Source organism: Octodon degus, unplaced genomic scaffold, assembly GCF_000260255.1.
Source record: "Octodon degus isolate 3935 unplaced genomic scaffold, OctDeg1.0 scaffold00215, whole genome shotgun sequence".
NCBI lineage: Eukaryota > Metazoa > Chordata > Mammalia > Rodentia > Octodontidae > Octodon > Octodon degus.
In genome coordinates this window covers 3,172,423-3,199,195 of record NW_004524791.1, presented here as the reverse complement: position 1 = coordinate 3,199,195, position 26,773 = coordinate 3,172,423, and the positions used below count along the sequence as shown (strand labels likewise).

General features: G+C 60.3%; 1 protein-coding gene across 6 annotated transcripts in view; it reads left to right on the top strand.

Annotated features, from left to right (window-relative positions):
* Positions 1 to 22,567, top strand: part of Zfpm1 (zinc finger protein, FOG family member 1) — a 48,448-nt gene extending 25,881 nt beyond the window's left edge. For 3 of the 6 annotated variants that reach the window (XM_023705173.1, XM_023705171.1, XM_023705175.1), the window contains 7 exons: positions 9,519 to 9,652; positions 16,488 to 16,590; positions 17,674 to 17,874; positions 19,689 to 19,922; positions 20,162 to 20,257; positions 20,332 to 20,478; positions 20,572 to 22,567. In XM_023705173.1, coding sequence (XP_023560941.1) covers positions 9,519 to 9,652; positions 16,488 to 16,590; positions 17,674 to 17,874; positions 19,689 to 19,922; positions 20,162 to 20,257; positions 20,332 to 20,478; positions 20,572 to 22,244 — 2,588 coding nt within the window. In that variant the 3' untranslated portion in view covers positions 22,245 to 22,567. The remainder of the gene's footprint in view (positions 1 to 9,518; positions 9,653 to 16,487; positions 16,591 to 17,673; positions 17,875 to 19,688; positions 19,923 to 20,161; positions 20,258 to 20,331; positions 20,479 to 20,571) is intronic. The other 3 variants (XM_023705172.1, XM_023705174.1, XM_023705176.1) reach the window with 3 other exon arrangements.
* The last annotated feature ends 4,206 nt before the right edge of the window (positions 22,568 to 26,773 follow it).

Here is a 26,773-nt window from a genome sequence, read left to right as displayed (position 1 = left end):
ATGGACAGCCCAGGAGATGGGCCGATAGTGGCTGCTGTGTGGGTGGGAAAAATCATTTCAGCTATTTTATGTTATCGCAGCCTGGCGTGGCCCATGGTGGGCCTATTTGTCTTAGATTAGCAGGTGGGGAGGGCCATGAGTAGGTGACAGGGGTCAGCCTGGGGTCAACACAGAGGCCAGGCAGCCTCCCCTGCCAATGCCCTGGAGGGTCCTTGGGTTGCACCAGCTGTACCTGCCTTGACCCCTGCCCACTCTGGCAGCCTGACCTCGAGAGGAGGGGCCCTGTGTCCCCACAGCTGGGAGAAACAGAGTAGCTGTGCCCTCTCCAGAGTGACTGTGCAGGGCATACATAGGCATGGGTGGGGTGAGGGGGGCCCAGTCTCTGTCAAGGAGCAGGCCAGGGGCAGGAGCCAAAGGTCATTTACTCAGTGCCAGCACAGTTCAGCCCAGAGCCAACACTAGCAGGGAGACTGAGATGAAACATCCCAGGTGATCCCAACACTCTGGCAGGCTGAGACAGGAGGACTACCTGTTCAAGTCTAGCCTGGGCAGCTTGGCTACTTCAGAGGCCCTGTCTCAAAAATAAAAGGGGCTGGAGATGTATCTCAGTGCAGAGACCCTATGTTCAGTGCCCAGTGCGCTCTCCAAACAAAACCAACAGCACCCACAGAGTCAGGTGACAGCTGTGCCAAGCAGGCCAGGCCAGCCTGACTGCTGCAGAGTAGGAGGCAGTGCCCAGAGAGTGCGGCCAGGCCAAGGCCCAGTTTGGGCAGCAGGCTGCTCAGTGCCAAGGTCCCATTGCACACGGCCCCAGGTAGCAGGCAGCATTGCCTTGGAAACAGAGTTCAGCTGGGTCACAGGCTTGGCCAGTCCCGGCCACAGAGGCTGACGGCTGCGGCCTGAGGCTGCCTGCTTGGCTGGCCCTGCAGTCTCGAAGCCCTGGGAGTGAGGGGCGTTTACTCTCCTCCAGGTGCACCACTTGGGCTCGCTCACGTTGCTACTTACTGAGCAGCTACTGTGTGCAGCCCTAGACATTAAGGGTCAGCGTGAGCCGCAGACCCCTGGAATAGGGGATCCACAGAGAGGCGGAGCAGGGCCCTAGACATTAAGGGTCAGCGTGAGCCGCAGACCCCTGGAATAGGGGATCCACAGAGAGGCGGAGCAGGGCAGCGCAGTGGGGATTCGTGGGGAGCCCAGCAGATGGAGGTAGCCCTGGGGACCCTGCCTGCCGAAGGCCATGGCTTGGCTGACTCCCCAGTGGGGGCATGTCTAGCCAGCACAGGGGCAGGGCAGGGGCATGTGACGGGGCAAGGTCTGGTGAGTTTACACAGAGCAAGACTCCCAGCTGCTATGCAGGTGGTTGGCCCAGGAGGCGGGAAGGGCTGCAGGGGAGACGAAAGATGGCTAGCCTGACTCCCTGGTGTGAGCAGGCAGGGCCCCACTCCGGCACCCTGTGGAGACGGAGGTGGGCAGCCATGCGCGGCCTCTCAGACATGCCATGGCCCTCCCCTGCTGCTCACCACCCATGTGGCCTGTGCCCCTCCTGAAGCCACGGCTGCGGCCTGGACCGGCAGCCTGGTGGCTATCTGGGCCACACTGTTAATCTAGCCGCTTCCTCCTCCACCCTCCCAGCTTCCTGCCCAGGCTTTGGTTCCCCCCTCCCAGCATCTCCTGAATGAGCTTGGGGCCACAGATGCCGCCCAGAAGGCCTAGGTGGCCGGGGCTGAGGGCCAGTTGGCTGTTGTCACTGCTGTTGCTCCTGTTGCAGTGGTCAGTGCCATCCCTTGTGCCCTGGTGGCCGTGGTGCTGAGCTGTGCGCCATGTGTCACTGGCCCATGCCATCTTGGTCCACCATGCGGTGTGATTTGCACCACCACAGTGACCGTCATCCCTGAGCCTGTCACTGGCTCCACATTGCATGGTGCCATCACCTGTCCTGGAGCCACGCTGTCCCTGAGTCCTGTGGCCACCAGCAGCTCCCATCATTCAGGAGCAAATCTGGCCTCAGCGCCCCTCCCTGCAGGTACCACATTTGGTTGGGGACACAGCAGGGTCCCTGTCAAGTTGGCCCTCCCCTAGTCTGGCTCCTTTATCTACTCTGCCAGCAGCTTTTGTCAGGAGGTCAGATGGAGAAGATGAGGCCTTGCTTGCTGCCCTGACCTCCACCACTGCACCCGGGGAGGAAGTCTGCCACACTGACCACTGCCCCCTCCAGGACCATCCAGGCCACAGGCTCCCTCCCCGCCACGTGCAGCAGCGACTCCTTGTTTATTTATTTATTTATTACTCCTCTATCTCTGCGTAACTTTTTATTTCCTCGCTGCATTTTTCCATTACGGTGGCGGAGGACACCACAGATAAGATCGATCCCCAGAGACGGGACAAAGGGGCCGCTGCAGCTCGAGGGCTGGTCATATCCTGCACGAAAGGGCCGAGCTAGGCCTGAGATGGTGCGGGAGATGCTATCACAGCCTCGGTGTGTCTCAGGGCCCAGCCCCCAGCCCCCAGCCCCGCCTCAGGTCGTGGAGTGACTGTGGGTCTTTGGTGTCCGTCTGATGGGCAGCGCCCGTCCTCCTGGATAGCCTGAGGAGCACCGGGAGGCCCACAGGCCAGGCCGCCCCGCCCTGGGTCACCTGCAGCCAAGTCTAGGGTTTTCGCAGAAGCCTCATTCCAGTTGCCACATGCAGAGGCTAGCACCTATTGATCTGCACCTGGGAGGCCGAAGCAGGAGAACTGCAGCCCAGCCTGGGCAACTGTGTCTCAAAAATTTAAAAAGGGCTGGGATGCAGCTCAGTGAGAAGCCCAGGCTCTACCACACACACACGCACACGCACCTCAGGATGGATGGCAGGGCACTGAGGCTACGTCCTCGTGTGGTGGAGATGGCTTCATTTCTGCTGCCCTGCATAAGTCCTAGCAAAGAGGAGTTAAGAAGTAAGTGGCACTTGCAGCCCTCTCAGGTAGCCACACCAGAGGCCAGGGGGTTCCTGGGGCCGGGGGGCAGGGCCTGCTCTGCTAGACAGGCAGCCAGGAGCAGGGTGGGGAGTGGGGGTCCACAGTGTCTCGCCAGAGGCAAAGGCAGAGTGGAAAGAACTGCGCCAGAGACCAGGACCGGCTCTTGCCTGGCAGACGGAGGCCACACCTCACGGCGTCGTCCTTCCCTAAGGAGCCTGGGCAGGGCCCGAACTCGTCACAGCCTGCTATGTGGCCAGGTCCTCTCGAACACTTGGTCTCCTTGCCTGCTGTCAGGCTGACCACAGCCCTCATGAGCAGGTGTCAGCTGCTCCATGAAGCCAGGTGGAGGCGCCCAGCTGTCCCTCTAACCCTCTGCCTTGTGGGCGCCTCCACCGTGGAAGCGGGATGCTGTGTACAAGTGGCTAATGCCCAGCCCCATGTGCCCTGAGTGTGCCTCAGGGCGGTGCCTTCCTCCAGCACCGGTGATGAACACAGGGCGACACAGGTGTCTTAACTCAGACTCCGGCACCATGGCCGCCACCCTGCCTACCCTCACACCGGACTTCTGCAGGTGGGGCAGACAGTGTCCCTGGGGGAAGGAAGAACTAGGAGATGCAGGGCTATCACCTCCCACTCGGCCTACCCAACAGCATGCAGCAGAGTGCAAGTGCCAGGACCCTCCACCACAGGGTCTCTGCCCACTTCCCAGGGAGGAAGACTGAGGCCAGAGACCCAGCAACGACTTCTGGGAAAGCTCTCTGATGCCACAGAGCTGTGATGATGCTGTCTAGCTGGGGGCACCTGGGGCCCGGGCCAGGATGCCTGAGGGTCCACCGAGGGTCTCAGTCCCACTGCCCATCCCGGGGTCCTGATGCTAGCCAGTGCTCCTGGCTATGCCAGAGGATGCAGCAGTGGTATCTGAGACCTTGTCCCTCCCCAGGGAGCCTCATCTGGGCAGTCAGCCCCAGGGCCTCCACAGAGAGCTGGCTCTGTACCCTGTGAGACTAAGCCCTGTCCAAGCCCCACAAAGCCACCCTCAGGGACAGAGGACAAGGCAGAGTGCAGGTCCTGGGCCCACAGGGGTGGGACGTACCCCACCCACAGCCCCCCCACCAGGTGCCCAACTCTTGTCATTAGCTGGGGCCAGGGTTCACTGATAAAGATACCAGTGTTCCCTGTCAAAAAATCAATACCAGTTGAGGTCCCTGCAGTCAGGGAGGGTGTTTGGGTGGGCAGGGCCACAGCACCCAGGGGCAACCCTGTCCCTGCCTCACTGATGTCTGGGGCCAACCCAAGGGGACCTAGATCCATGGTGCCCCGCTGGGGTCTCCAGGCCTAGTAGCAGCTGGCAGGGAGAAAGGGGCTGGAAGCCTGTGTGGCTCCCAGGGCAGGGGTAAGCAGGGGCAGGGTGGGCAGTAGGCACCTGTCCCTCCTCCGAGGCCACACCCCCGGCAGTGGTGTGTGTCCACTGCAGCCAGAACTGCCTGGCCTCCTCTAGAGGCTAATAGTAACTGGGTTTGCTGGCCCCTGTTGGTACACATGCACACCAGGAGGCTTCCCAGGTCCCCCAGCCCTGACCTAACCTGCCAGTCCCACACCAGGCCACCCCACAAGCCCTTCTGCCCCTGGCACTCAGGAGTGAAGCTCGGCTTGGTGCCTGGCCCCAGATGATGCAGTCCCAGGGCTGACATGGGCAGTAGGTAGCCACAGCAGGTGTGGAGAGCCCTTCCAGTGCCGTAGCAAGGCCACGCCCTCCCACCAAAGCTGCTGGGGGGGTGCAGAGTAGGGCCCCCGGTGGCCACTCTTCCCTGCAGAGCGCACCCCTCTGCCCCCGGAGCTCATTCATAGCCGCCTGACCCATACCTGGACACGGGACGGGGCAGGGCCTGCACTGTCGAGGGCAGCAGCCAGCTGGCCAAGTAGGAGCCTGCCTCGTCTGCTGCAGTCCCTCAGGTCCACATCAGACTTACCAGCAGTGACATCTGGCACCCTTGCTTGTGTGTGTGGCACTGGAGAGTGAGTCTCCTGCACACTGAACCACAACCCCAGCCCATTTTGCGGGGAGGTCTGAGTGTTTGTGTTTTGGGAGGTTAGCGGGGGTATGTGGACATGCATGTGAGGGAGTCTCACTAAGTTGCCCAGGCTGGCCTTGAACTTACAGTCCTGCCTCAACCTTCTAAATGTTGGGACTATAGATTTGTACCACCATACCCAGCCTGATGATCCCTATTTTTTAATTTTTTGTTTTACATATTTACTTTGTTTTTAGTTCTAGAGATTTGAACCAGGTCCTTCACACTGAGCCACCTTCTCAGCCTGGTTTATTTTTCACTTTGAGGCAGGCTTTTGCTGAGCTGCTTGCGATGCTCTTGGCTCAGCCTCGCAGGATATCTGGAGTCATGTGCGTGTGCCGCCACACAGCCCCTGACCCCCACTGTGTACACAGCTGGCCCACAGCCTCGCACCTTGCTGGGCGCGAGCCACAGTCTCCCTCGCTGTGCCTGCTCCCCTGGCGCTGAGGTCCTGCTGCCCTCGCGTGTTCTGCCCTGTGTGGCAGAGGCGCCTGGCTGACCCGGGGATCACTGTACTGCAGTGGAGGCCTCTTCTGGGCCGCATGTTTCCTGCTGAGCTTTCGCTCTCCCCAGCCTGGCGGAAGATGCCACGGTCACAGCCATGGGTCAGAGCTCGAACAGCCCAGGCCCCGTCTCCTGACCTGGCATTCAGGAGCAGCTTGATCTAGGGAACACGCCACCCATTGGCCCAGCCTGTCTGCTGAGTCACCCGGGGAATCACTGTCCTCTCTGGGCCAGGGTTTCCATGTTCATTTGGGATGCGGGGACATTAGACATGCCCAGGCCCCATGTGGTGCCCGCCATCCTCTCACCTGTGCCCACACCCTTAGAGTCTTCCAGAACCCACCAGCATGGCTCCTCCCTTCTTTTTCTTTCCTTTTCTGTGACTTTTATCAAAGGCAAACAGCACGATCCCCAAGATAGGGCCGCTCCCCAGCTGGCCTGTGGGAGCCGCAGGGCGGGGCCGGGCGGGAGTGATGGGCGATTAGATTATCGGGGCTGTGGTGGTGGGGTGGGCACCCACACCCACCGCAGAGGCTGATGTTCCTCCGCTGGAGGCTGGGGGCCACTGGACTTTGAGCTCAAGAGGCCACAGCCATTTCCATAGACAAGGCTGGCCCTCAGGGAGGCTGGTGGCACAAGCAGGGGCCAGAGGGAGCCCCACGCTGACCCAAGGCCTCCCCATCTCAGCGTGGGAAAACCAAGGCTCAGGGCACGCAGGCCTCCATGTGTCTAGGCAGAGTGGCTACATGCAGGCTGTGTGCATGAACTCAGGCCACTTGTGTGAGCTCTTGGGGCCCCTTCCTGAGTGTGTAAAGAGGGGACAGCCCCAGGCCAAGGCCAGAGTTGATGCAGGAGGGACTCCTGGGGAGAAAGCAGCAGGCCCTGCTCTGACTACCAGTGTGAGCCCCACACAGCAGAAACTGAGGCTGGTGGCACCCGGGCCCCAGTCCTCTGCCCAGCACTGCCCCACCCCAGGGACACCATCAGGCCTGGAGTCCTGAGGGCTAGAACTTCCCATCCTACTCTCCAGGGGCATGGTGGGGTACACCACGTCCCAGGGTGCACTTGCTCTGCAGATAACAGGTGCAGCGGTGAGTCAGTCTTGTCCCTGTGCAAGGCCTGGTCCCTATGGGACCACTGTGGGATCTGCCTGTACCCCACCTCCATCTCCCAGGAGCCCCGGGCAGGGGCAAGCCCTGAGTTGGGAGTGCACAGCCAAGCTGTGGTCACCGTCCTGTGTGGTCCCTGCTTGGCTTCCTACCCCAAGGTGTCCTGTGGTGTGGGGCTGGCATCCCCATGGCTGTTGGTCTCTGTCCTGTGGGCCTCAGGCCTCGCTCTCCTCCCCAGTGAGCCCCTCAAGGCACCCACGTGCCTCTTCCTGCCCCTTTCCCGATACACTGCTGCCTCCCGCTGGGGCAGTGCTGTGCTGGCCCTGGCCCCGGCCTGTTCCTGTGTGGGCTGAATGAGGGTCTGCAGCAAAAGCGGGAGCTAGAAGGATGTGGTGTGATCAAAATGTGTGACGAATGGGTAGTTTTAAGAAAATGGTGCAGTGAGAGATAGGTGGACATGGGGCCCGCTCTGAGCCCTCCTCCACACACCCATCCCGTGGTCCTAGCCACTCTCTGCAGCCACCCTTCAGCCCTCTTTCCTGAGAAGCTTTTGCCGTACTGGCCAGGCTGCCTCGATGTCCTCAGTTGATTCAAGCTTCCCTTTCATGGTCATTTCGACTTGGGTGAAAAGCCACAAGTCTCACAGTGCCAGACCCATGAATAAGGTGGATGAGGACACAGCATCATGGTTTAAGGGTTCTGCCTTTCTGTTGGATGGCACTGGGCCAGACTGGCATTCACTTTATTTTTTATCACATCTTCAGAGAAGAGGATTTCCAGAATCATAAGTGTTTTCAAAGCAAGGGGCAGGAATTTGAGGAGGATTCGTGGCCAAGTGTCTTTCACCACAACACATTATTTTTTTATTTAAACACACAGCATGTTTTGGATCAGTCCTCAGCTTATGTTGGCAGATGGTACGAACATCACCAAGGCTGCTGTGGGCAGGAGCATAGGTTGTGCCCTGCACAACCCACAGGAGTAAGGCTGAGCTCACATGTGCTATCCTATTAACCCAGGCACCCACCATGGCCTGCATTTTTTTTTGGCTGGCTCAGGCTGCCTTAAGGGCAGGTCTAGTACAGCATGTGGAGCTGGGGATCAAACTGTGGTCCCTGCGCCTGACTGGGTTTGCCCAAGAAGATACTTAAACAACTGAGCTAACCCACAAGCCCCCCTGACTTTTTGTTTTGTTTTGTTTTTTGTGCAGGGTCTCACTACACAGCTCAGACTCATAGTGATCCTCCTATTTTCTGCCTTCCTAGTGCTGGGATTACAGGCATGCGCTCTCATGCCCAGACTCCATCACTGGCTCAGCACGCCCGGGGGTGGGGCCAGCACAGCCTGAGGTGCCAAGGATCAAACCCTAGCCCTGCACTTACCTAAATAAGCGTTTAGTCCGCTGAGCTATACCACCGGCCCTTCAGGTCAGGGAAGTGGGTTGCTATGGTGAGCATCCTGCTCTCTCCATCCTCACCTCTTGGTCTCCCCAAGACCCGGCCGCCCACCTTTCCCGTCCTTCCCTGCCCTGACCAGCCCAGAAGCAGGCACTGCCTGATCTGGAGCTGCCGTTGCACCAGAAGACACGAGAAGCATCCAGCAAGTTCTTATCTGGGGCACTGGGCCGATCAGGGCTCCAGAGAGGGTATGAGGCAGCTTGCCTGTGGGTGCCTCCTTCCCCCTGAGGAGCCCGAACCCCCATGGGTGTGACAGGGTAGATGTGAGCACTGCAGCGATGGTGCTGGGCCTGCCCTGACAGTCCCTATCCACAGGCCACTGGGAGAGGTATGGGAGGCGCAGGATGCAGGTGGGCCACAGGCTCTCAGCCGCCTGAAGACAGAGGCCAGTGCAGGGCCCACCGGGTCACTTGCGGTGTCCTGGCCTCATGTGGGCTCCAAGGCCCCACTGCAGATGGGCAACTGAGCACCACAGGCGCCTGGGGACTCCCAAGGGCCATGGGGACCAGAGACGCAGATGCATCCAGGACAGAGTACCCGACACCACACCAGAGCAGGGCAGCACCATGTCTGGCTTAGATCCTGCCACCCACTGCTAGCTGCAGGTCCCTCAGGCCTCAGTGTCCTCACTTGTGCAGGGACCAGTGTCAGTGTCCCCATGAAAGCTGCATGGTGCTGGCCAGGCTGAGGCCTACCTCAGTGGACAGACCGGACCCGCCCTAAGTCAGGCAGAGCAGTGGTGGAAGGGTGGGCCATCACAGCTGCTGTGGCAACAGGAGGGACAGAACCCGCTTGCCGTCCCAGTCTTGGTCCCCTGCCACCTTATCTGCCCTGGGGAAGACAAAGACCCAGTTAGACTGTCTCCGAAGGCCTCCTGGTGTATTTACACGTTATCTCTGCCATTAGGCAGCCACTTATCTGATCATCACACCCATTAAGGCCACAGCATGCCCGGTGGGGCTCCAGGAAGTGGGGCCACCGCAGTGCTCCAGCCAGGCACAGACCCATGAGGCAGGCCCCCGTAGGCCGTGGGCAGCAACCCTGGCGGCAAGCCAGGCCTGGGGAGGCCCTCGGGAGCATGGCCACGTCGGCGGAGACTCCGCCCCACGGCAAGGGGCACAGGTCAGGGTGTACAGGGCTGCACGCAGCCCAAGGCTCCAGGGGCCCCCTCGCCCCAGCCCTGTCCCCCTTACAAAGACACTTGTCCCTGGATTCAGAGCTGTCTGCCCATTGTCCCGGTTCCAAGAGCGCAGTGGCCCGGGGCTCACAGCGGGCCGGCCTAGCCCCAGAGCCAGGCAGTCCCCTTGCCACCCAGTGCCACGCTCCTGGGGGAGAAGGCTCAGGTGCCACAGGATGACTCCCTGCAGAAGGTGGCTGGGATCCTCAAGCAGACTCATTCTGCTTTGCCTATCTCCCCACAGAGGAGCTGCAACTGGAGCTACGGGATGGCCGGAGCTGTGTGCAGGCCCGGCTCAGCCTCGATGAGGGCCTGTCCTGGGGCCCCTTCCACGGGAGCATCCAGGCCAGAGCATCAACCCCCGGGCAGGCGGAACAGGTAAGGAGCCTCCTCACTGCCACCACTTGCAGGGCTGGGGTGACCAGGATCTGAGGACAGAGTGTCCTCAGGGCAACACTCTGTCGAGGGAAGAACAGGAAGTGATGGGAGGAGCTGCTCCTAAGGGAGCAGTGGCACTGGGTAGGCAGGACCCATGGCTGGAGTGGCAACTCACACAGCAGCTGAGGGTGACCTCAACCCAGTCCTGTCCTTGTGCTGATGGTGAGAGTGTCAATGTTAGTAAGCACAAGCAGGTAACACAGAAGGAAGAAGGGCTTGTATGCAGTGTCTGAGAGACTCAGTCTGGCCCTGGAAGTGTACATTTAGGGGCCAAGTGGCTTTCAGGTCAGTGCCCAGGTTCAGGTGCCACAACACACAAGCATGGCTGAGGCTTGGCACCTTTTTATTTCCTCATGTGGCTTTCAGGTGTGGCTTGATTCAGGCTATCCACCCAGGGTGGCCAGGGCCACACAGTGCTGGCTTCTTGATCCTAACGGTCACAGCACCTCCTCCAGTGAGGGCAAGGCTGTACCTGTGGTGGCACTTCTCTGCCTGAAGACAGGTGCTGTGCTGGCAACTGCACCCAGCACTAGCCTGAAGTCACAGTCTGGTCTTTACCCACAAGTGCCTCAGGGGATGGTGGGTAGCATTGTGAGGGACACCCAATGGCAGACCCCAGAGCCCTAAATCCCAGCATCCCCTGCAACCATCTCTGCTGTAGGTGGGGCCTCCAATGGTGGGAGCTTCCCAGGGCACAGATACACTGACCACTGAGGCCCCTGGGCTACTGGCCTTTCCACTAGGTGGCAGGAGGCCAGGCCAGGCCTGGGCTTCTGCTTGCAGTCACCTCCTCATTGTATCCCGGGCTGGTATCTGCCCAGTCTGGACCTTTGGGACCCTGCAACAGGACTTGGAGCATGGGAGGAAGGGCAAGACCTTGAGCTTGTCTAGAAAAGCCTAATAGCCAGACAGACTGATGATTGGCCCTGAGTGGCGTGGTCCCTGGCACAGCTGCAGGAAGGAAACCCCTGCCCAGTGGGGGTCAGCACGGTGTTGCCACCACAGTTGAGCACAGCATATGCCTCTGGAGAGAAGCAGCAGTATCCAGAGCGAGCCTTGCAGGCAGTGAGCTTCCCCTGCCCAAGGTGTGCAGGCAGCAGCAGGTGGCTCTACCCGGAGGCCACATGCTGAGGGTCAGCTGGCTGGGTGAAGGCAGCCATGCATGGATGGGCTTTTGGATCCATCTCTGAACTCTCAAAGCATCAGGAAAACCCTCCCATGGAGACCAACAGAGGCAGGCATGGTCAAGAGCAGGGTTGTGCTTGTTCCATGTCTCTCCCCGTTCCCTCTGGGGCTGCCAATTCAGACCTAGACAGACAGGATTGTGCCTTGCACTTCACACCCCTCACCCCACAGGGTAGGTGCTGCTGTGGCCTTTTTAAAGGTATGGAGACCGAGGCCCTGAGAAGTTCAGAGCCTCATTGCTGAGGCACCAGGATCAAATCGCAATAGGAGAACTGGGGCCTGTGTATGCCCAGTCCAGCACTGCAGTCTCCCTAGTACAGGGCTGGGCGAGCGCTTTACACAGCAGGTGCCAAGGCCCCCTTCCTGCAGGGCAAGCCTGGGCCTGGGCGCAGGTCAGCTGGGAGACCACACTGGGCTGAGACCCTCTGCAGGGACATGGGGCCCAGTGTGCAGGGTGAAGCTACACAGGAAGAGGCCCCCTCCTCCTCGACCCACTATCGCCTGCAGAATTGAATTCTTGATTAACCCTTATCTCCCCGGGAGGCCCTATCTCCGCCTTGGCGCCGACTGTCCAGACACCATACTGATGATTGATCTCCGAAAGATACATGCCTTTCCGATACTTCATTTATTGTCTAAATATTTTTACTAGTGTCTCAGAGGGCGTCTTATCAGCTTGGCTGATGGGCCCCAGTTCTCTCTCCTGAGCTGCCCTGAGGAAGACATTGCAGCCTGGCCCAGATGGTCCTATCAGTCCCCAGGGCTGGGCATCCTGCCTTCTCCCTGGTGGGGGTGGGGTAAGAGACTGTGTGGCTACCTCTTTCCCATCTGCTCCTAGATGGCGGGGTGAGTTGGGGAGAGTGTCTCCCCACACAGTTCCTCATGCACACTCTTGGGAATAAGCACCAGGAGAGAGCCTGAGTCAGAGGTCTTGGTCCAGCACCAACTTGCTGTCTCTTCTCTGACACAGCTGCGGGTTCCGAGCATTGGGAAGGACCCTTTGGGGTCCAGCCAGATCCCGAACTCAGTCAGATACAGCAGGATATGCATGGTGGTGGACAGGCGAGTGGACAAATCAAAGGCAAAAAAATGATGGGTGAAGGCGGGTAGAAGGATGAATGGACAGTGGGTGAGTAGAGAGAGACAGGAAGACAATGGGTGGCAGCAGATGGTGATGGGCAGATGAGTGAGTAGATGTGGTGGGGGATGAATGAGTGGACAGAAAGTGGGTGGGTGGGTGAGTAGACATGAATGTGCAGGTGGACGCATGGAGATGACATGAGTGGGTGGATGCATGGATGAATGGATAGATGGCTGGGTGGACGGATGGATGGATGGGTAAGTGAATGGATGAGTGTATGGATGGATGAGATGTGTGGGTGGAAACACAGATGGATGGTGGCTAGATGACTAGATACATGGATGTGTCGATGGGTGTGTGGATCGAGGGGTGAGGGAGCAAAGGAGCCAGCTTTCACACCCGCCCCCCCCAGCCCACACTAGCCCTGCCCATCTGCCTGACCACTTGTCCCTCACAGCCTCTACTCATGGCCTACCACACCATCTATGAGACCAAGGGAGGGCAGCCCAGCCTGAAAGCCCTCTGCTGGCTCAAGGATGGTTGTAGAGTGGCCTTTGGGTCAGCCTACACAGCCCGAGTGTGGGGAGCCCAAGGGATAGCACAGGGGTCACTAGAATAGTGAAGCTCACACTAGACAGACACAGCCCGGCCACCTCTCTGGAAGGGGCAGGACATGGCTGTCCCTCCAGCTGCCCTGGCTCTGTGTCTACCTCCAGTGACTTCCCAGAAATCCGGGCCAGCATCTGTTCTGTTTCCATCCTCTTCCTGCTGGATGACCTGGTGCTCCCTGTGCACTGGTCCATCCAGTGCTGGGAGTGGACAGCATCACAGCCCCATGTTCCCTGCTGCCTCCCACCTAACCTAAGCAGGGCCAGGAGCTGACCACGTGACAGCACTTTCTGCGGCCATTAGCTGTCAGCCTGTGTCCCACCAGTGGGGGCCTGCCAACTGTTCCTGTCCAGGGGCCTATGGGCCCATCTCCCTCACACCTCACATATGACTTTACTCCCTCCCTATCCAGCACCCACATCTGAGACAGTGCTCTGGCGGGGCTGGTTATGTCACAGCAAGGCCTCTCTGTGCCTCAAGGTCCCTGGAGCTCCTGGCATCCTGTGACTGTGCTGCTCTCCATGTGCCCATCCTGCTCCACTGGGGGATGTGGCAAACTGCACATAGGGTGACCGTGCTGGTCCTCAGCAGGGCAGCCTTGAAGGGATGGGCAGGGAAGGAAAGCAGAGGCCCTTCTGGGGTCCTGAGCACCCTGCCTTCCTACTGCAGCAGGAACACAGGAAGAGCTCAGGGAGACCCAAGCAAAGGACCAGGGTACCCTCATGCAAGCGCCATCACTAGCGTCAGTGATGGGGATGGCGCAGAGGGGCACAGTCGGGGCACACCCGCATACCCACAGCCTTCCCTCCAGGGCCCAGGACACTGCCTGGCCACTTACCCAACACTTAGAGCCCACGAACACTGCCAAGGGGGCTTTGTCCCCAGTCCCCTGCCGGACAGCTAGCCCATGGGGACCGTGCCAGGTTGATAGTGCTTGAAGGAAAAGGCTGGAGATGCTCAGAGCTCACACAGCTGGGCAGGCCCCAGAGGCAAGGGCAGGCCCGAGGCTGTGCCCTGCGGTGGAAAGGGCGCCCAGCAGGACTGGGAGCCAGAGTGGGCAGTGTGCAGCCTGACTCTGTGCTTGTTGCTGTGACCTGCACATGCAGCAGGCATCGTGCAGCCTGACTCTGTGTGTTTGTCGCCGTGACCTGCACATGCAGCAGGCATCTTTCCCAGGGCCTCCCCCACACACACCATACAGAGAGGTCCGGAGCAGCCTTAGAAAAAGCCACCATGGCGGATGCAGAGCAGATAGGGTTTCTGATGGTTATCAGTGCAGGGAGGCAAGACAGTGACCTCTTTGTTGGGGGAAATGGGAGTGATCCCAGCTCTGCAGGACAATCTGAAATGACCACCTGGCATCCTGAGCCAGAAGGGGCACGACACAGGGTGGGTACAGGATGCTTCGCTGACCCTGACCACACTAAGCTTGAGCCTGGGGCAAGGAGGGGTGGCTGCAGCCCAGTCTCCCACTGCCTGGGCAGGAGGCCCAGCGAGGGCTGCCCAGGGGCCCACGTGCAGGGCAGGGTCAGACCACCTGCCTCACCTGTGGCTTCAGCACCACCAGAGAGCGCTCTTGTTCCAGGATGTTTGGAATGGGAAGAAGAGGTGAGGGTGGAAAAAGAAAACATCAGCCGGCAGACTTTGTGGCCTTATGCGCGGCTTTGGTCCCCACTACAGATCGTCGGCGACTTCTGGGCGACTTCAGGGGAGGGCTGCCTGGCTTGTCCCGGCCACCATCTCTGGGCTGGTGCTGGGGGCCTAGCAGCCAAGCAGGGAGGTGGAGACCCAGATCCTGCCCCTCCAGCCTGTTCTGACCCAAATGGGGTGCCAGGCCCCTCCTGGGGTATGGGAGCTGGGCATCTGGGCAGGAAGCTGTACACCATGCCGACCTGAACTCCCCACGTCCTCCCACCTCCCTGCAGCACAGGCAGGCTCAGCAGTGTGGTGGACGCAGCCAGGCTGCCTGCACAGGGCCCAGCATGCCCCAGAGGACCACTGTGCAGCGTCAGCAGTCTCACGCGTGCTTTATCGTGTGGTGACCACACTGCCTCCAAGGCCGATAAGCACTAAGCCAAGCAGGGCTGTCAGGCACGGGTTGAAGGCTAGAAATATTGGGACGAATAATTAGATTTCATATCATTACGTGGCACCCTCGGAGGACCAGGCAGATTAATTTTCTCACCCTCTTATTAATATTCATTAGCAACTCAGAAGGCTGAGGCAGGGAGGCCCAAGCCCAGCTGCACCTCGGAGTCTCCCACACAGGTCAGGTCCTCAGCCAGAGCGCCAAGAGTGTGCCCACCACGTCCCCAGAGCTGGCCCCCAGCTCGCCCCAGCTGTGACCACACAGGTTCCCCGAACTGGGCCACAAGCAACCCAGAAAGGGCACACAGTCCCCACCCTGCCCAGATGATCCCCAGGTGCCTGTTAAAAATAGCCCCTCCAGTGGTGCAGGGAGCCAGGGGACCTGGGTGGGGGCCGGACCACTGCCTGATGACCAGATCTTCTGAGTGCCCTCCCACCTCCCCACAGCACCGGGGCAGACTCTGTGACATGGCGGACACAGCTGGCCTCTCTGTGCAGCCCAGTCCCGAGGCCTACAGGCTCCCTGGCCACCTGCTCCTGCTGGCCAAGAAGTCAAAGCAGTGGCCCACAGACAGTGCTACTCATGGGCCAGACAGGACACTCGGCACTTCCCTCAGACTCTGGGTTCCCTACATACTGGAGGAACCAGCTGCAGAGACGGCCAAGCCCCTCACAGATGAGGGTAGTACAGAGCCAGCAGGGACATGGTCCCCTTTTCTCCCACAGCTCTGTGGGAAGGTTTTTGCCTGTCTGTAGCGGGCTGGTTTCTCTGCACTTCTTGCCCATGACCAGCCACACGGCAGCAGACAGGTGACACAGAAGCCACTGAGCCAGGCTTCCACCTTGCCATGTTGCTCGTTCCTGCCACCAGTCTCATCTCGTGGTTTCCATATGGTCATGGGGAGGGTCTCAAGGAGAGGGCCCCCTCCCATGATGTGAGCCAACTGCCGCTCACATCTTGGGATCATGGACTAGGCACAGTGAGTAGAAGCCTTCCCAGGTGACAATGGGAATCAGTTAGAGGTCACAGTATACCAGGCTTCTAAGTAAAAGCCATTTATTTGAAGTAAACAGAAAGTGAGAGGGCATACAGAAAAACACAAAGCTGATGGCCCCCCGGTAGCCAAGACCAGGGACCCCCGGAGAAGTGAATCTCGACCTAGGCAGGCTGCAGGGCTCAGTGTGCAGGTGGGCACAGAGGTCCCTGTCTACCTGCCTGCCCATGGGGGTTGGTGCCTCCCTTTCCCTCACACCAGGCTTCCTCAGGTTGGGGGCACAGGAAGTGAGACAGCCCCACAGCTGAGCCCAGCGTGCTCTTCCTGCCAGGCATCCACTACACTGGATCAGCGCATGGCCAGGCTCAGGCTCGTTGCCTCCATAGCTGGTGCCTCAGTTTCCTCAACTATGAGATGGGGAGGGGCCCTGCCTTTCTGAGACAGCAAGGCTACATGGGTATGGGGCTGATCCAATACAGTGCCACAAGTCTAGGTACAGGGAGGGAACGAGGCAGGCCTGCCAGGAAGCAGGGACACAGAAGCCTGGCTTAAGAGAGGCTCTGAGTCTAGGACAGGTCTGCAGAGCTCATCTGCTGCCAGCACGGGAGCTGCCCTCTGATGCAGGGTCAGCATGGAGTGGACACAGGTATGGGATGGCTTCATCTGTCCTGTGTGGCTCCTCAGGGCAGTGGCTGCCACAAGAACCCAGCGCCCACCACGGAAATGGCCAGGACAAGGGCCACAGTCCCCTTAGCCTTCAGGCCTCTGACATCCCCACCAAGGTGTCTGCTGCTGACTGCTCCCTCCCCCATCCCAGGGCCCAGCCCTGACCCTGCTGCTTACAGACAAGGCCTGCTGGCTGAGGACGCTGCCCCAGGCCCTGACGGAGGCTGACGCCAACTCGGAGATCTACAGGAAGGGTTGGTATCACGTGGCGCTTCCCCATCCCAGCCTTCCGGAGGGCGGGGGTCACCAGCCCTACTTAGGCTGACCTTAAAGGGAAACCATGCTGTGTGGGAGGTGGGGTCCCTAGGAGCTGCTCAGGACACAAGACACTGGCCTCTGTCTGTGACCGTCTCCGCCAGCAGTCTGCTCTGCTGTGGGTGGCGACTGGCCCAGGACTGGCCACCAGCTGTGTCCTTCCCCAGTGCCTGCTTCTCACCAGGGAATGGAGGAAGGCATAGGCAGCACTGTGGCACAGTGCCTGCCTGCCCGCCCACCCAGTCCCCTCTATCTCCCCACCTCCCAGGACTGGGTAAGGGAAAGGGGCCAGAGAGCCCAAGCACAGCCCAGTTGGGCCTGGCCTGAGGACAGCAGTGCCCTTAACTCCATGAGGCTGGGCCAGCATTTTGCCTTTGTGTCTCAGTTTCCCCACCTATTTGACACAGAGCTCCCATCCCCACTTCCCAGTGGACACAGAGAGTAGGCTAGCTCTGGGAAGCCATGTGCCCCTGGGGCCCTGGGACAGAGCTTTGGTGGCTGGTGGTCCATGGGCTTCCACATCCAGTGGAAACGTGGGTCACGAGCACTGCCCCACCATCCAGCCCACAGGCCCCTGAAAGGTGAGTCTTTTCAGTGCAGTTGCTAGTGAGGATGGCTGGCTCTTGGCAGGGCCAGGCAATGTTGGGGACACAGTGTTCTCCAGCCCATGGCTCTGACTGGATCCATCTGGCAGCAGCACCTCTTCCCTAGCAAGGGGACCAGGCAGGAGGGAGACCAGCTGTCCTGAAGTTTGCTGTCTTAGGCTGCCCCCTAGAGGCCACTGTGGGAACAGCCAAGCCTGACCCACTGAAACAGGACAGAGGGAACCAGGCAGGTGCCCCAGGGTGGAACCCCACCACACTCAGAGGTCCCCACAACCTCACAGGTGGGCAGGGCAGCACACTGCAGGTACCTGGCTCTGGGCCCTGCTCTCCTCCTGAGTAGTAGAGGGCCAGGACCAGATGAGCCAGAAGGGCAGGGCTCTGGCATCACCAGCCGAGCACCATGCCTCTGCCCGCCAGATGACGGCCTCTGGTGCAGGATCACCAGGCCAGTGCCTGCAGGTGGAGCTCTATGTGTGCGCCTCACGGTGGAGCCCCGAGGCACCCCCAGCTGTCCTGTGAAGGAGGAGCCCAACAGCCCTGGCCAGATGCACCCTGACATCCAGCTGCTGCCCCAGCAGGCCGGCATGGCATCCATCCTTGCCACAGCAGTCATCAACAGTGAGTAGCAAGTAGCAGCCACCCCACCTGGGAGGGCTCAACCAACAAAGGGGGGCTCATAAAAAAAAGGGGGGGGGGCTCATGTAGATGACTGGCTTTCACCCCCAGCACCAAAAGTTAAAAGATGCACTGTGCCCTCTGTAGGCCACTGAGTGGACAAACAGCACAGAGTTGAGACAGGGACACCCACAGGAAAGCTTACCCTGAGAGGTCAGGGGCCAGGCAGGCTACAGACAGCAGATGGAAACGGGGTTGGGGGTGCCCCAGGGTTCCCATGGGAGCCAAGCCTGGGACAAGAGGGTCCCCAGAGCTCAGGTCACTACAGGACCCCAGCCCGAGGCCCAGGGTCACCTCCTGGAGGTTGAGGGACTGGAGGACAGGACTCCCTCATCCCCTACACACAAACTCAGCACCCACTATGAGTGGCAGGAGGGGACGGTCCCACTGGCATGACCTGAGGAAGCATCCAGGCCTTGGCCAGCCTCAGGGCACTGAAGCTACTTGCATGAGAAGAGGGATGTGGGTGAGGGCTGGGGAGGCAGCAAGCGGGCTTTGCAGGGGCTGGGAGGAGGTTGCATGCAGAGGCTGTCTGCCCTGGGGGTGGGCATCGAGGTCTGAGGGAGATGGAAGGCAAACATGGCCAACCAAAGGCAGGGCGGCTAGGGACAGGGCACCAGTGGGGATGGAAGTCAGGAGGGTCCCACAGTCCACTCATCTGTCCACCCCCAGGAGCCCAGCTCAGCAACTCTGGGGTCTCAGGTTTGGGCACTGACACCTCATCCCAGGCAGTTATGTCCCACGTACACTCTACCAGACATGCAGTGGTCACTTCCACCTAGCTACAGCTTTGGTTCTTAGGAAGGGTGGGAAGGAACTCTGGCAGCCTGTTGGGGAGCAGCAGAGGAGGACTATGACCCCACCCCAGCTGCCACTGCTGTGCAGCAGAGGCTCATAACCCACCCTGGAGAGGCTAAGGGCACCAGTAGAGCCTGGTGTCCTGGTCTCTACAGGGAACTGGCCTCACAGACAGGTGGGAAACTCAGCCTCCCTGCCAACACCTGCCAGCAGATGGAGCAGGGTCTGGGGTGGAAACAGACAGAACACTCCTTAAAGTCCTGCTGTATCAGAAGTCTGAGACAGGAGGGTACCGTAAGTTCAAGGCCAGCCTGTGCTACACAGTTAGTTTGAGGCCAGCCTGGACTATAATATTAGACCCTGTCTCAAAAACCAAAAACAAAGCAATGTAAAATCCTGCTGTAGAACACACACCAGAGAAATCCTCATAGCCCTAAAATCCCATGTAGTCCAAACCCCTTGTAGACTAAAAGTCAGAAGCATCATTTGGGATACATTTGCCCAGTGAGCCGCCTTAACCATTCCTGGCATCATTGGACACTCAAGTGGGGTGACGACGCTCTCCTAACTGCTGCTGCTTCTGTCTTTTCCCATGGTTTCTTGCTACTCCTCACCTGCACACACCCCACGTGTCACACTCCTTAGTGTCTACAGGTATACACCCACTATCCTTCCTTGGCCACCTAGCCACAAAGCCTCCTGAGTCAGGAGCTCACTGTTAGGAGAGGCCCTGAGAGGACCAGGGAGATAGCTCAATGGCTTAAGTGCCTGCCTGGCAAGTGTGAGGTCCTGAGTTTAAGAGAGGCCCTGAGGCAGGACAGGACCACCCAGACGAATGTGGATCCTGAAAACCCTCAGAGAGGTCAAGTTTACCAAAGGACGGTCAGGGTGAGCCACAGGAGGACAAGCCCTCTCTGAAGAGACCATAGCCCACCCTAAGCCTCTCCCCCCACACATAGAGGACATCTTCCCGTGCAAGGACTGCGGCATCTGGTACCGAAGTGAGCGCAACCTGCAAGCCCACCTCCTCTACTACTGCGCCAGCCGCCAGGGTGCCAGCTCCCCTGCCACAACAGCCACAGAGGACAAGCCCAAGGAGCCATATCCCAATGAGCGAATCTGCCCCTTCCCCCAGTGCCGCAAGAGTTGCCCCAGCGCCAGCTCCCTGGAGATCCACATGCGCAGCCACAGTGGTGAGCTGCATGCCCAACCTGGGTCCCCTTGTCCTCAGCACAGAGCCCTGTACACACCCACAGCAGAGGGTCCGTGGTGCACCTCCTGCCACGCCATGAGCCCACATCCTGGCACGGTCTGCGTCAAGAGCCAGGGCAGAAAGTCCTCCCAGCTAGTCAAGGCCCTGGTTGTGGCACCCATTCTCCTGGTCCTGGGATTGGGGACAGGGGGGCCCATGCCACAGGTCCCTGTGTTCCAGGAGAGCGGCCCTTCGTGTGTCTCATCTGCCTGTCGGCCTTCACCACCAAGGCCAACTGCGAGCGTCACCTCAAGGTGCACACAGACACGCTCAGCGGTAGGTGGGCTGTGTGGGTGGGGGAGCACGAGCACCTTGGCCCCAGGGCCCTGACCCCCACACATGGCCCACAGGAGTCTGTCACAGCTGTGGCTTCATCTCTACCACTCGGGACATCCTCTATAGCCACCTGGTGACCAGCCACATGGTCTGCCAGCCCGGCTCCAAGGGTGAGATCTACTCCTCAGGTGCAGCACACCCAGCTGCCAAGCTGCCTCCAGGTGAGCAGCCACAGGGCACCTGGGCTCTGGAACAGATGAGAACAGGCTGTCCACAAGTGCTAGGCCTGAGGTGCCACTGTGATCTCCCTACAGACACGCTCTCCAGCCTCCAGCAGCATGCAGCCCTGCACGGCCCCCTGCCCTCTGCCGACCTGGGCCTGGCAACCACCCCATCACCAGCCCTGGACAGGAAGGCCCTGGTCGAGGCCACCAACGGTGAGGCCAGGGCAGCCCCCCAGAACGGGAGCGGTGGTGACTCCCCCACGGTCCCCCGGAGCGTCAAGGTGGAGGCTGAGAAGGAGGCAGAGGCAGTGCGCACACCAGGCCGGGCAGAGCCTGCAACCCGGGCCCCTTCGAGGACGCCTTCGCCGCACAGCCCCGGTGCGAACTGCGTGAAAGCTGAGCTGCCCAGCCCCACTCCCGGGGCCAGCCCCGCACCTGGAGAGCTGGCCTTGGCCAGCACACTCTTCCTGCCGCAGCTCGTGTTCGCGCCGGACGCGGGTGCCACCCCGGGCCCTGCAGCGCCCCAGGCTTCCGAAATCCTGGCCAAGATGTCAGAGCTGGTGCACAGCCGGCTACAGCAGGGCACGGGGCCACCGGCCGCGCTGCTGGCGGGGACGAAGGGCGCCACTTGCTTCGAATGCGAGATCACCTTCAACAATGTCAACAACTACTACGTGCACAAGCGCCTCTACTGCTCCGGCCGCCGAGCACCCGAGGACGCCCCCGCCACGCGCAAGCCCAAGGCGCCGCCGGGCGCGCCCGCTGAGCCCGATGCTCCGCGATCGCCGCCCGGCCCTGGAGCGGGTGAGGATGAGACGGGCGGCGCGGTCACGCCAGAGGCTGAGGGGCCCGGTCGGAGCAGCGAGGGCAGCCAGAGCCCGGGCAGCTCGGTGGACGACGCGGAGGACGACCCCAGCCGCACCCTGTGTGAAGCCTGCAACATCCGCTTCAGCCGCCACGAGACCTACACGGTGCACAAGCGCTACTACTGCGCTTCGCGTCACGACCCGCCGCCGCGCCGGCCGCCCGTAACCGCGCCGGCTCCGGGTTCCGCGGCGCCGGCTCTGACCACGCCGCCCGCGCGCACGCGCCGGCGCCGCAAGCTGTACGAGCTGCACGCGCCTGGCTCCGCCCCCGCGCCGCCCAGCCACGCCCCCGTAGCCGAGCCGCCAGCCTCGCCCGGGCCGGGAAGTGCAAGTGCGAACGCTGGGCCTGCGCCCGCGCGCTCTCCCGCGCCCCCCGCCGCCGACGGCCCTATTGACCTGAGCAAACGGCCGCGCCGCCAGACCCCAGACAGGTCTGCCCCGCTGCCCGCCCTGGCCGACTACCACGAATGCACGGCCTGCCGCGTGAGCTTCCACAGCCTCGAGGCTTACCTGGCACACAAGCAGTACGCGTGCCCCGCCGCGCCGCTCCGCCCAGCCGCCGTGTGCCCCTACTGCCCCGCCAACGGGCGCGCTCGCGGCGACCTGGTAGAGCACCTTCGCCGGGCGCACGGCCTTCGGGGCCCTGCCCCCCGCGCGCCGGCCGAGCACGCCCCCCGGGACAGCCCGCCGCCTCGCTCCCCGTCCCCCCCGCCCCAGTCCTCCGAGGCCCCCGCTGACCCCGGTGCGCCCGCGCCCGGAAAAGGCCCACCAGCAGCCCCTGCGCCCGGCAGCCACCGCTACTGCCGCCTGTGCAACATCCGGTTCAGCAGCCTGTCGACCTTCATTGCGCACAAGAAATACTACTGCTCCTCTCACGCCGCAGAGCACGTGAAGTGATAGGCGCAGGGCTGCGGGGCCAGGACACCAGGAGTCAGGCGACGGAGCTGCGGCTGGGCACGTGCCCTGGGGACTGCTCGGGTTGTGGGACTCGGCCAGACCCAGCCCACCACGGGCTGCACCTCAACCTGATGGCCACGCACCCCTCCGATATAGAACACACAGCACCCATTCTGCCAGCCTCACCTTTGTGGTCCCCAGTAAGCCCACATCCTTAAGCCTCTTCTACCCAAGGCGAGGATGGGGCTGAAGCCTGCCTCCCACCCAGCCTCAGGGTGAGGACCACAGGCCTGGGTTTGCACAAGAATAAACGGTCAGCCGAGTGTACTGAAACTGTTCCTGTAATCCCAGCATTGAGGGAGGCTACAGCGGGAGGAGTTAAGTCCAAGACAGCCTGGGCAGATTAGTGAGACCCCCACCCCTTAAACTACAAAAGAACTGGAGATGTAACTCAGTGGTAGAGCACCCACACGCACACTGAAGATAAAGAATACCGACCTCATACTCAAGGGCCACAGGCCAGCCCATGGAGACGGCCCTGACCCAGGCCCAGGCAGTCCAGCCTCCTGTGCCCAGAAGCAGGAGCTGGGAAGGGGTCCCAGGAAAAAAAAAAAAAAAATGGATGTGTTTCTTCATCTATAGTGACCTTTCTACAAGGGCCAGCAGGCTGGGAGAGGTGGTGGGCACTTGTAATTCTAGCACTCAGCAAGCTGAGGCAGGACAGTTACCTTGAGTTTGAGGCCAGCCTGAGCTACATAGTGAGTTAAAGATCAGCCTGCACTACAGGAGTATCTCAAAAGGGCGGGGGGCAGGACCAGAAAGGCACCCACAAATCCCTGGGCCCTTCCCACACACCCACTCACCACCCTATAGTTCCCTCCTGTGGAGTGGGGTGGGAGGTGCTCGTTCCCAGGGACAGCCACACACTTGTTGCCTCAGGGGCCAATGTACACACCCTTCAGTGCTGTGTCCCAGGACCTGGGCTAGGGCTGGTGTTCACTGGGGAGCAGAGCTGTTGGAGTCCCCCTGGTTTCTCCCCTCATCCCAGGAATATGGACGCACCCCCAGCCCATCTCTAGTGCAGCCCTAAGCTCTCAGCCTACCCAGGAGTCACCCCAGGACCTCCAAGGCATGTCCAAGGATGATCTCCAGCTCTCTGATCCCCCACACCATGCCCACTATGAGGGACCCAGCCCTGCTTGCCTTGCTCCAGAGTCCAGATTTGATTCCACTAGGACTTGGGTGCCCCAAGCCCCACTGCATTGTTGTCCCCTGCCTTTCCTGAATGGTCACATCCAGGTCTTCCCTGTCGGGCCCTTGGGAAGGCTGCAGAGGCCAGTGCAGTGCCAGTCACAGGCAGGGTCACCCTCGGACCTGCAGGCCCTACCCCCACCATGCCCTCTGTGGACTGCAACCTGGGTCAGGTCTGGGGAGGTTCCCCCTTTCTGGGTCATAGACTAGGCACCTCTCTTCTCCAGCAGCCCTCACAGCTTATTCCATCTAGTGGTCAACACCAAGCACACCTATCCACTGAGTTTATGGTGCCACCCTCCCAAAGACCAGCAGCATACTTGTTCCAACCACAGGTGACCTGAATGTCCTGCTTCTGGCCCAACCCCCACACCATGCCATAGTGTCACCCCCCCAAGCCTGCTCCTCCTGTAAAAACCAGCACCTCACTTGGTCCATGTGCTCACAGCCCATGACCTGCCCGCTGCCACCCTTCACTCACCCTTACTCCTTTTCCCCTCCTGCCTCCTGTCAGCTCTTCCCTCAAGATACCCCAGAGGCCACCTCTGGCCATGCCTGCCCCCAGCCCTGGGCAGGGCCACCTGGGCCTCCCTCCAGGGCAGCTGTGAGGACACCGTGTCTGTGAGCCAGGATGGCAGGGCCAGGCACCCTGCCTTGCATCCAGCAGTACCAGGCAGACATCCACAGGAGGGCACAGAAGCTCGTTGTCCCAAGCCCCTTCCTAGGCCAGGACCCAGCCTTCTGCCACCCTGTGGCATAGGACACTGAGGTCCAGCTCTTGCCAGGCACCTGGTGGGTACAGCTCCTGGGTACTCAGCTGGGCAGAAGCCTACTCAGCAGCCCAGGAAAGGGGGGCCATGGGCTGCCCATGTCCTCAGCCAGTACCCCACGCTGAGTGGGCAGTCTCTATGGCTCTAGTGGATGGGCATGCCCTGCCCCATTAGAGGGGTCCCATAGGAGACCCCCATAGGCACCCTTCCCACCCCACAGGTCCCGCTGGGAGCCCAACTCTGAGAACTGCCATGGGATTCTGGGCAGCAGTGGTGCCTGCCCTCCTCTGCACTGACCCTCACTGAGAAAGAGGTTTGAAGAGCCAGCCCACTATCCTTGACCCAGCGACACCCCAGACACAGGAGGAGCCCTGGTAGCCCCAGAATCATGAGCAGCTGCTGTGGCTTTGGGTGGAGCTTCAGGCAGGTCCCGAAGCACGCTTCCCCTCCTGCGGCCTGCCTCAGTGTCCCCTGAGCCTGGAAGGACATGGGGCAGAGCTTCCTGACCGACACAGCAGCCAGGTCTGGAACTCTCTTTTAGAGACTATTTGCCAGCTCTCTGGTGGGCTTGCACCCCGTGGTGGGTATGGACAGGATAGGGAGGGAACAGCCTGGCTGGACCATACCCAAGCCCCCTTGGAAGCTCCCCAAGCCCATCCCATAGCCAATTCACTGAGTGTAGGCATACTGGAGGCCCAGCCCTGGCTAGGGGCACTGTGCCAGAAAGGACGGGGCGAGTTCTGGAGAGGTTGGGCCTGCAGCAGTCCATGGGCAGGGGTGGCTTTGGGCTGAGGTAAGAGGAGGAGAGTGCCAAATTCCTCCTGTCCTGGACATTCCAACTTGGGGTTGAACCCCGAGTCCCAGGTGGGCCAGAGAGGTGTCACAGTCCTGGCACCCCGGCTCTATCCTGAAATGCTGCCTGGCCTGCTCAGCCCGGACCCCGAGGGCACAAGTGATATCCAAAAAAGCAGTGTTCTTGGCCCAAGCTGCCAGCGGGGGCGGAGCTGACTCTCTAGTGAGATGCTGTGAGGACATCCTCCCTGCCCACCAGACACCTCAGGGTCGTTTCCTGGCTGGGGCAGGATGATCATTTCCTGGGTTGTTTTCTGTTTTTTGTTTTTGTTTTGGTGGGGGGGAGGTTAATTGATACTGGGAATTGAACTCAGGCCCTCATGCTTGCCAAGCAAGTCACTGTTGCCATTGAGCTATATCCCTATCCAAAATGATCATTTCCATCTAGCCGATCAACTCCTCTCTTGCCTGGGAACCAGAGGGGTCTCTCGGTGGGGGCAACCTGGAGCCTGCTCCTGCCCACAGAGCCATCATGTCATGCGTTAGGACCTTGGTTTTAGTGCACATGCTGTGCTGTGGTCCTGACTGGCAGGCCAGGGCCGTTTGTGACATAGGGGTCACTTGGGATAGAAGTGGTCATTTCCATCATCTTCTCCGTGTACTTTCAAAATCCTCTCTCCCTGCAGTTGTGTTCTAGTTTCTGGTTCTCTCTGTGATTGCTGTCTTCTCTCCAGATTCCTCTTGGCATCTTGAGCGACCTTGCTTTAGCAGTCTCTCCTGTGCACCTGTCACTCCTGCAATGGAGCTGCCATTTCTCTCAAGGCAGGACGTGACTGCTGGCATCCACAGTGCTACCTTGGCCAACAGCTTGACAGTTCTGCCCGTGCATCTGATGTTTGATAGTTTGCCATCTGGGTCTCGTGAGGGTCACCATGTCCTGTGACTCAGTCCCACCCTGCTCCTGACTCTGCTGAATTTTGCCCCTCATGGTATGCCCAGACCACACTAGGCCAAGCTTACTCTGGGAGCAGCATGCAGTCTGCACAAATGTCCTGTGTCTGCTTCAGCAAGCACCTGCAGGCTTGGTGGCTTCAATGGCATGCATAAGACTACCCAGTCACAAGGACAGGAATGCAGGATGGTCCCCTGGGCTGATAGACAGGGCCTCCAGGGCCAGCTCCTCTTGCAGGCCCAGGAGAGGCCTTTCCTTGGCTTTTCCTGCCAGCAGAGGCATCTGTGTCCTTGTCTCCTGCCTCCTGCTTTCAAATACTGCAGGATGGCTGAACCTCAGGTCCCACTGCTGGCCTCTGCCCCCTTGTACCTGTGTGAAGCCACAGCTGCACTCGACCCCACTTGCTCCCAGGGTCACTGCAGAGCACCTAAGTGCCCTTGCTCTGCTGCCTTTGTCCTCTCTGGCTGGGTAGGTCATTGGATGTCCTGCCACAGAAACAAAAAACCTGACACATCTCTAAGGAGAGGCTCACGCAAGCTCACAGTTTTGAAGGGCCCAGTCACTGTGTCCAAGCAGAGAGCAAAGACTGGGAGAGCCTGAGCGGTAGGTAGGGTCGTTCATCACAGCGACTGGGAAGCAGGGAGAGGGGAAGGGCTGGCAGGGAGAGTGCGGCCTCACACTCAGGGATGCTGGCACATTCCTGTCAGCAAGATACCTGGAGGGCTGAGGCCGCAGGATCACACATTCAAATCCAAGTTAGATAA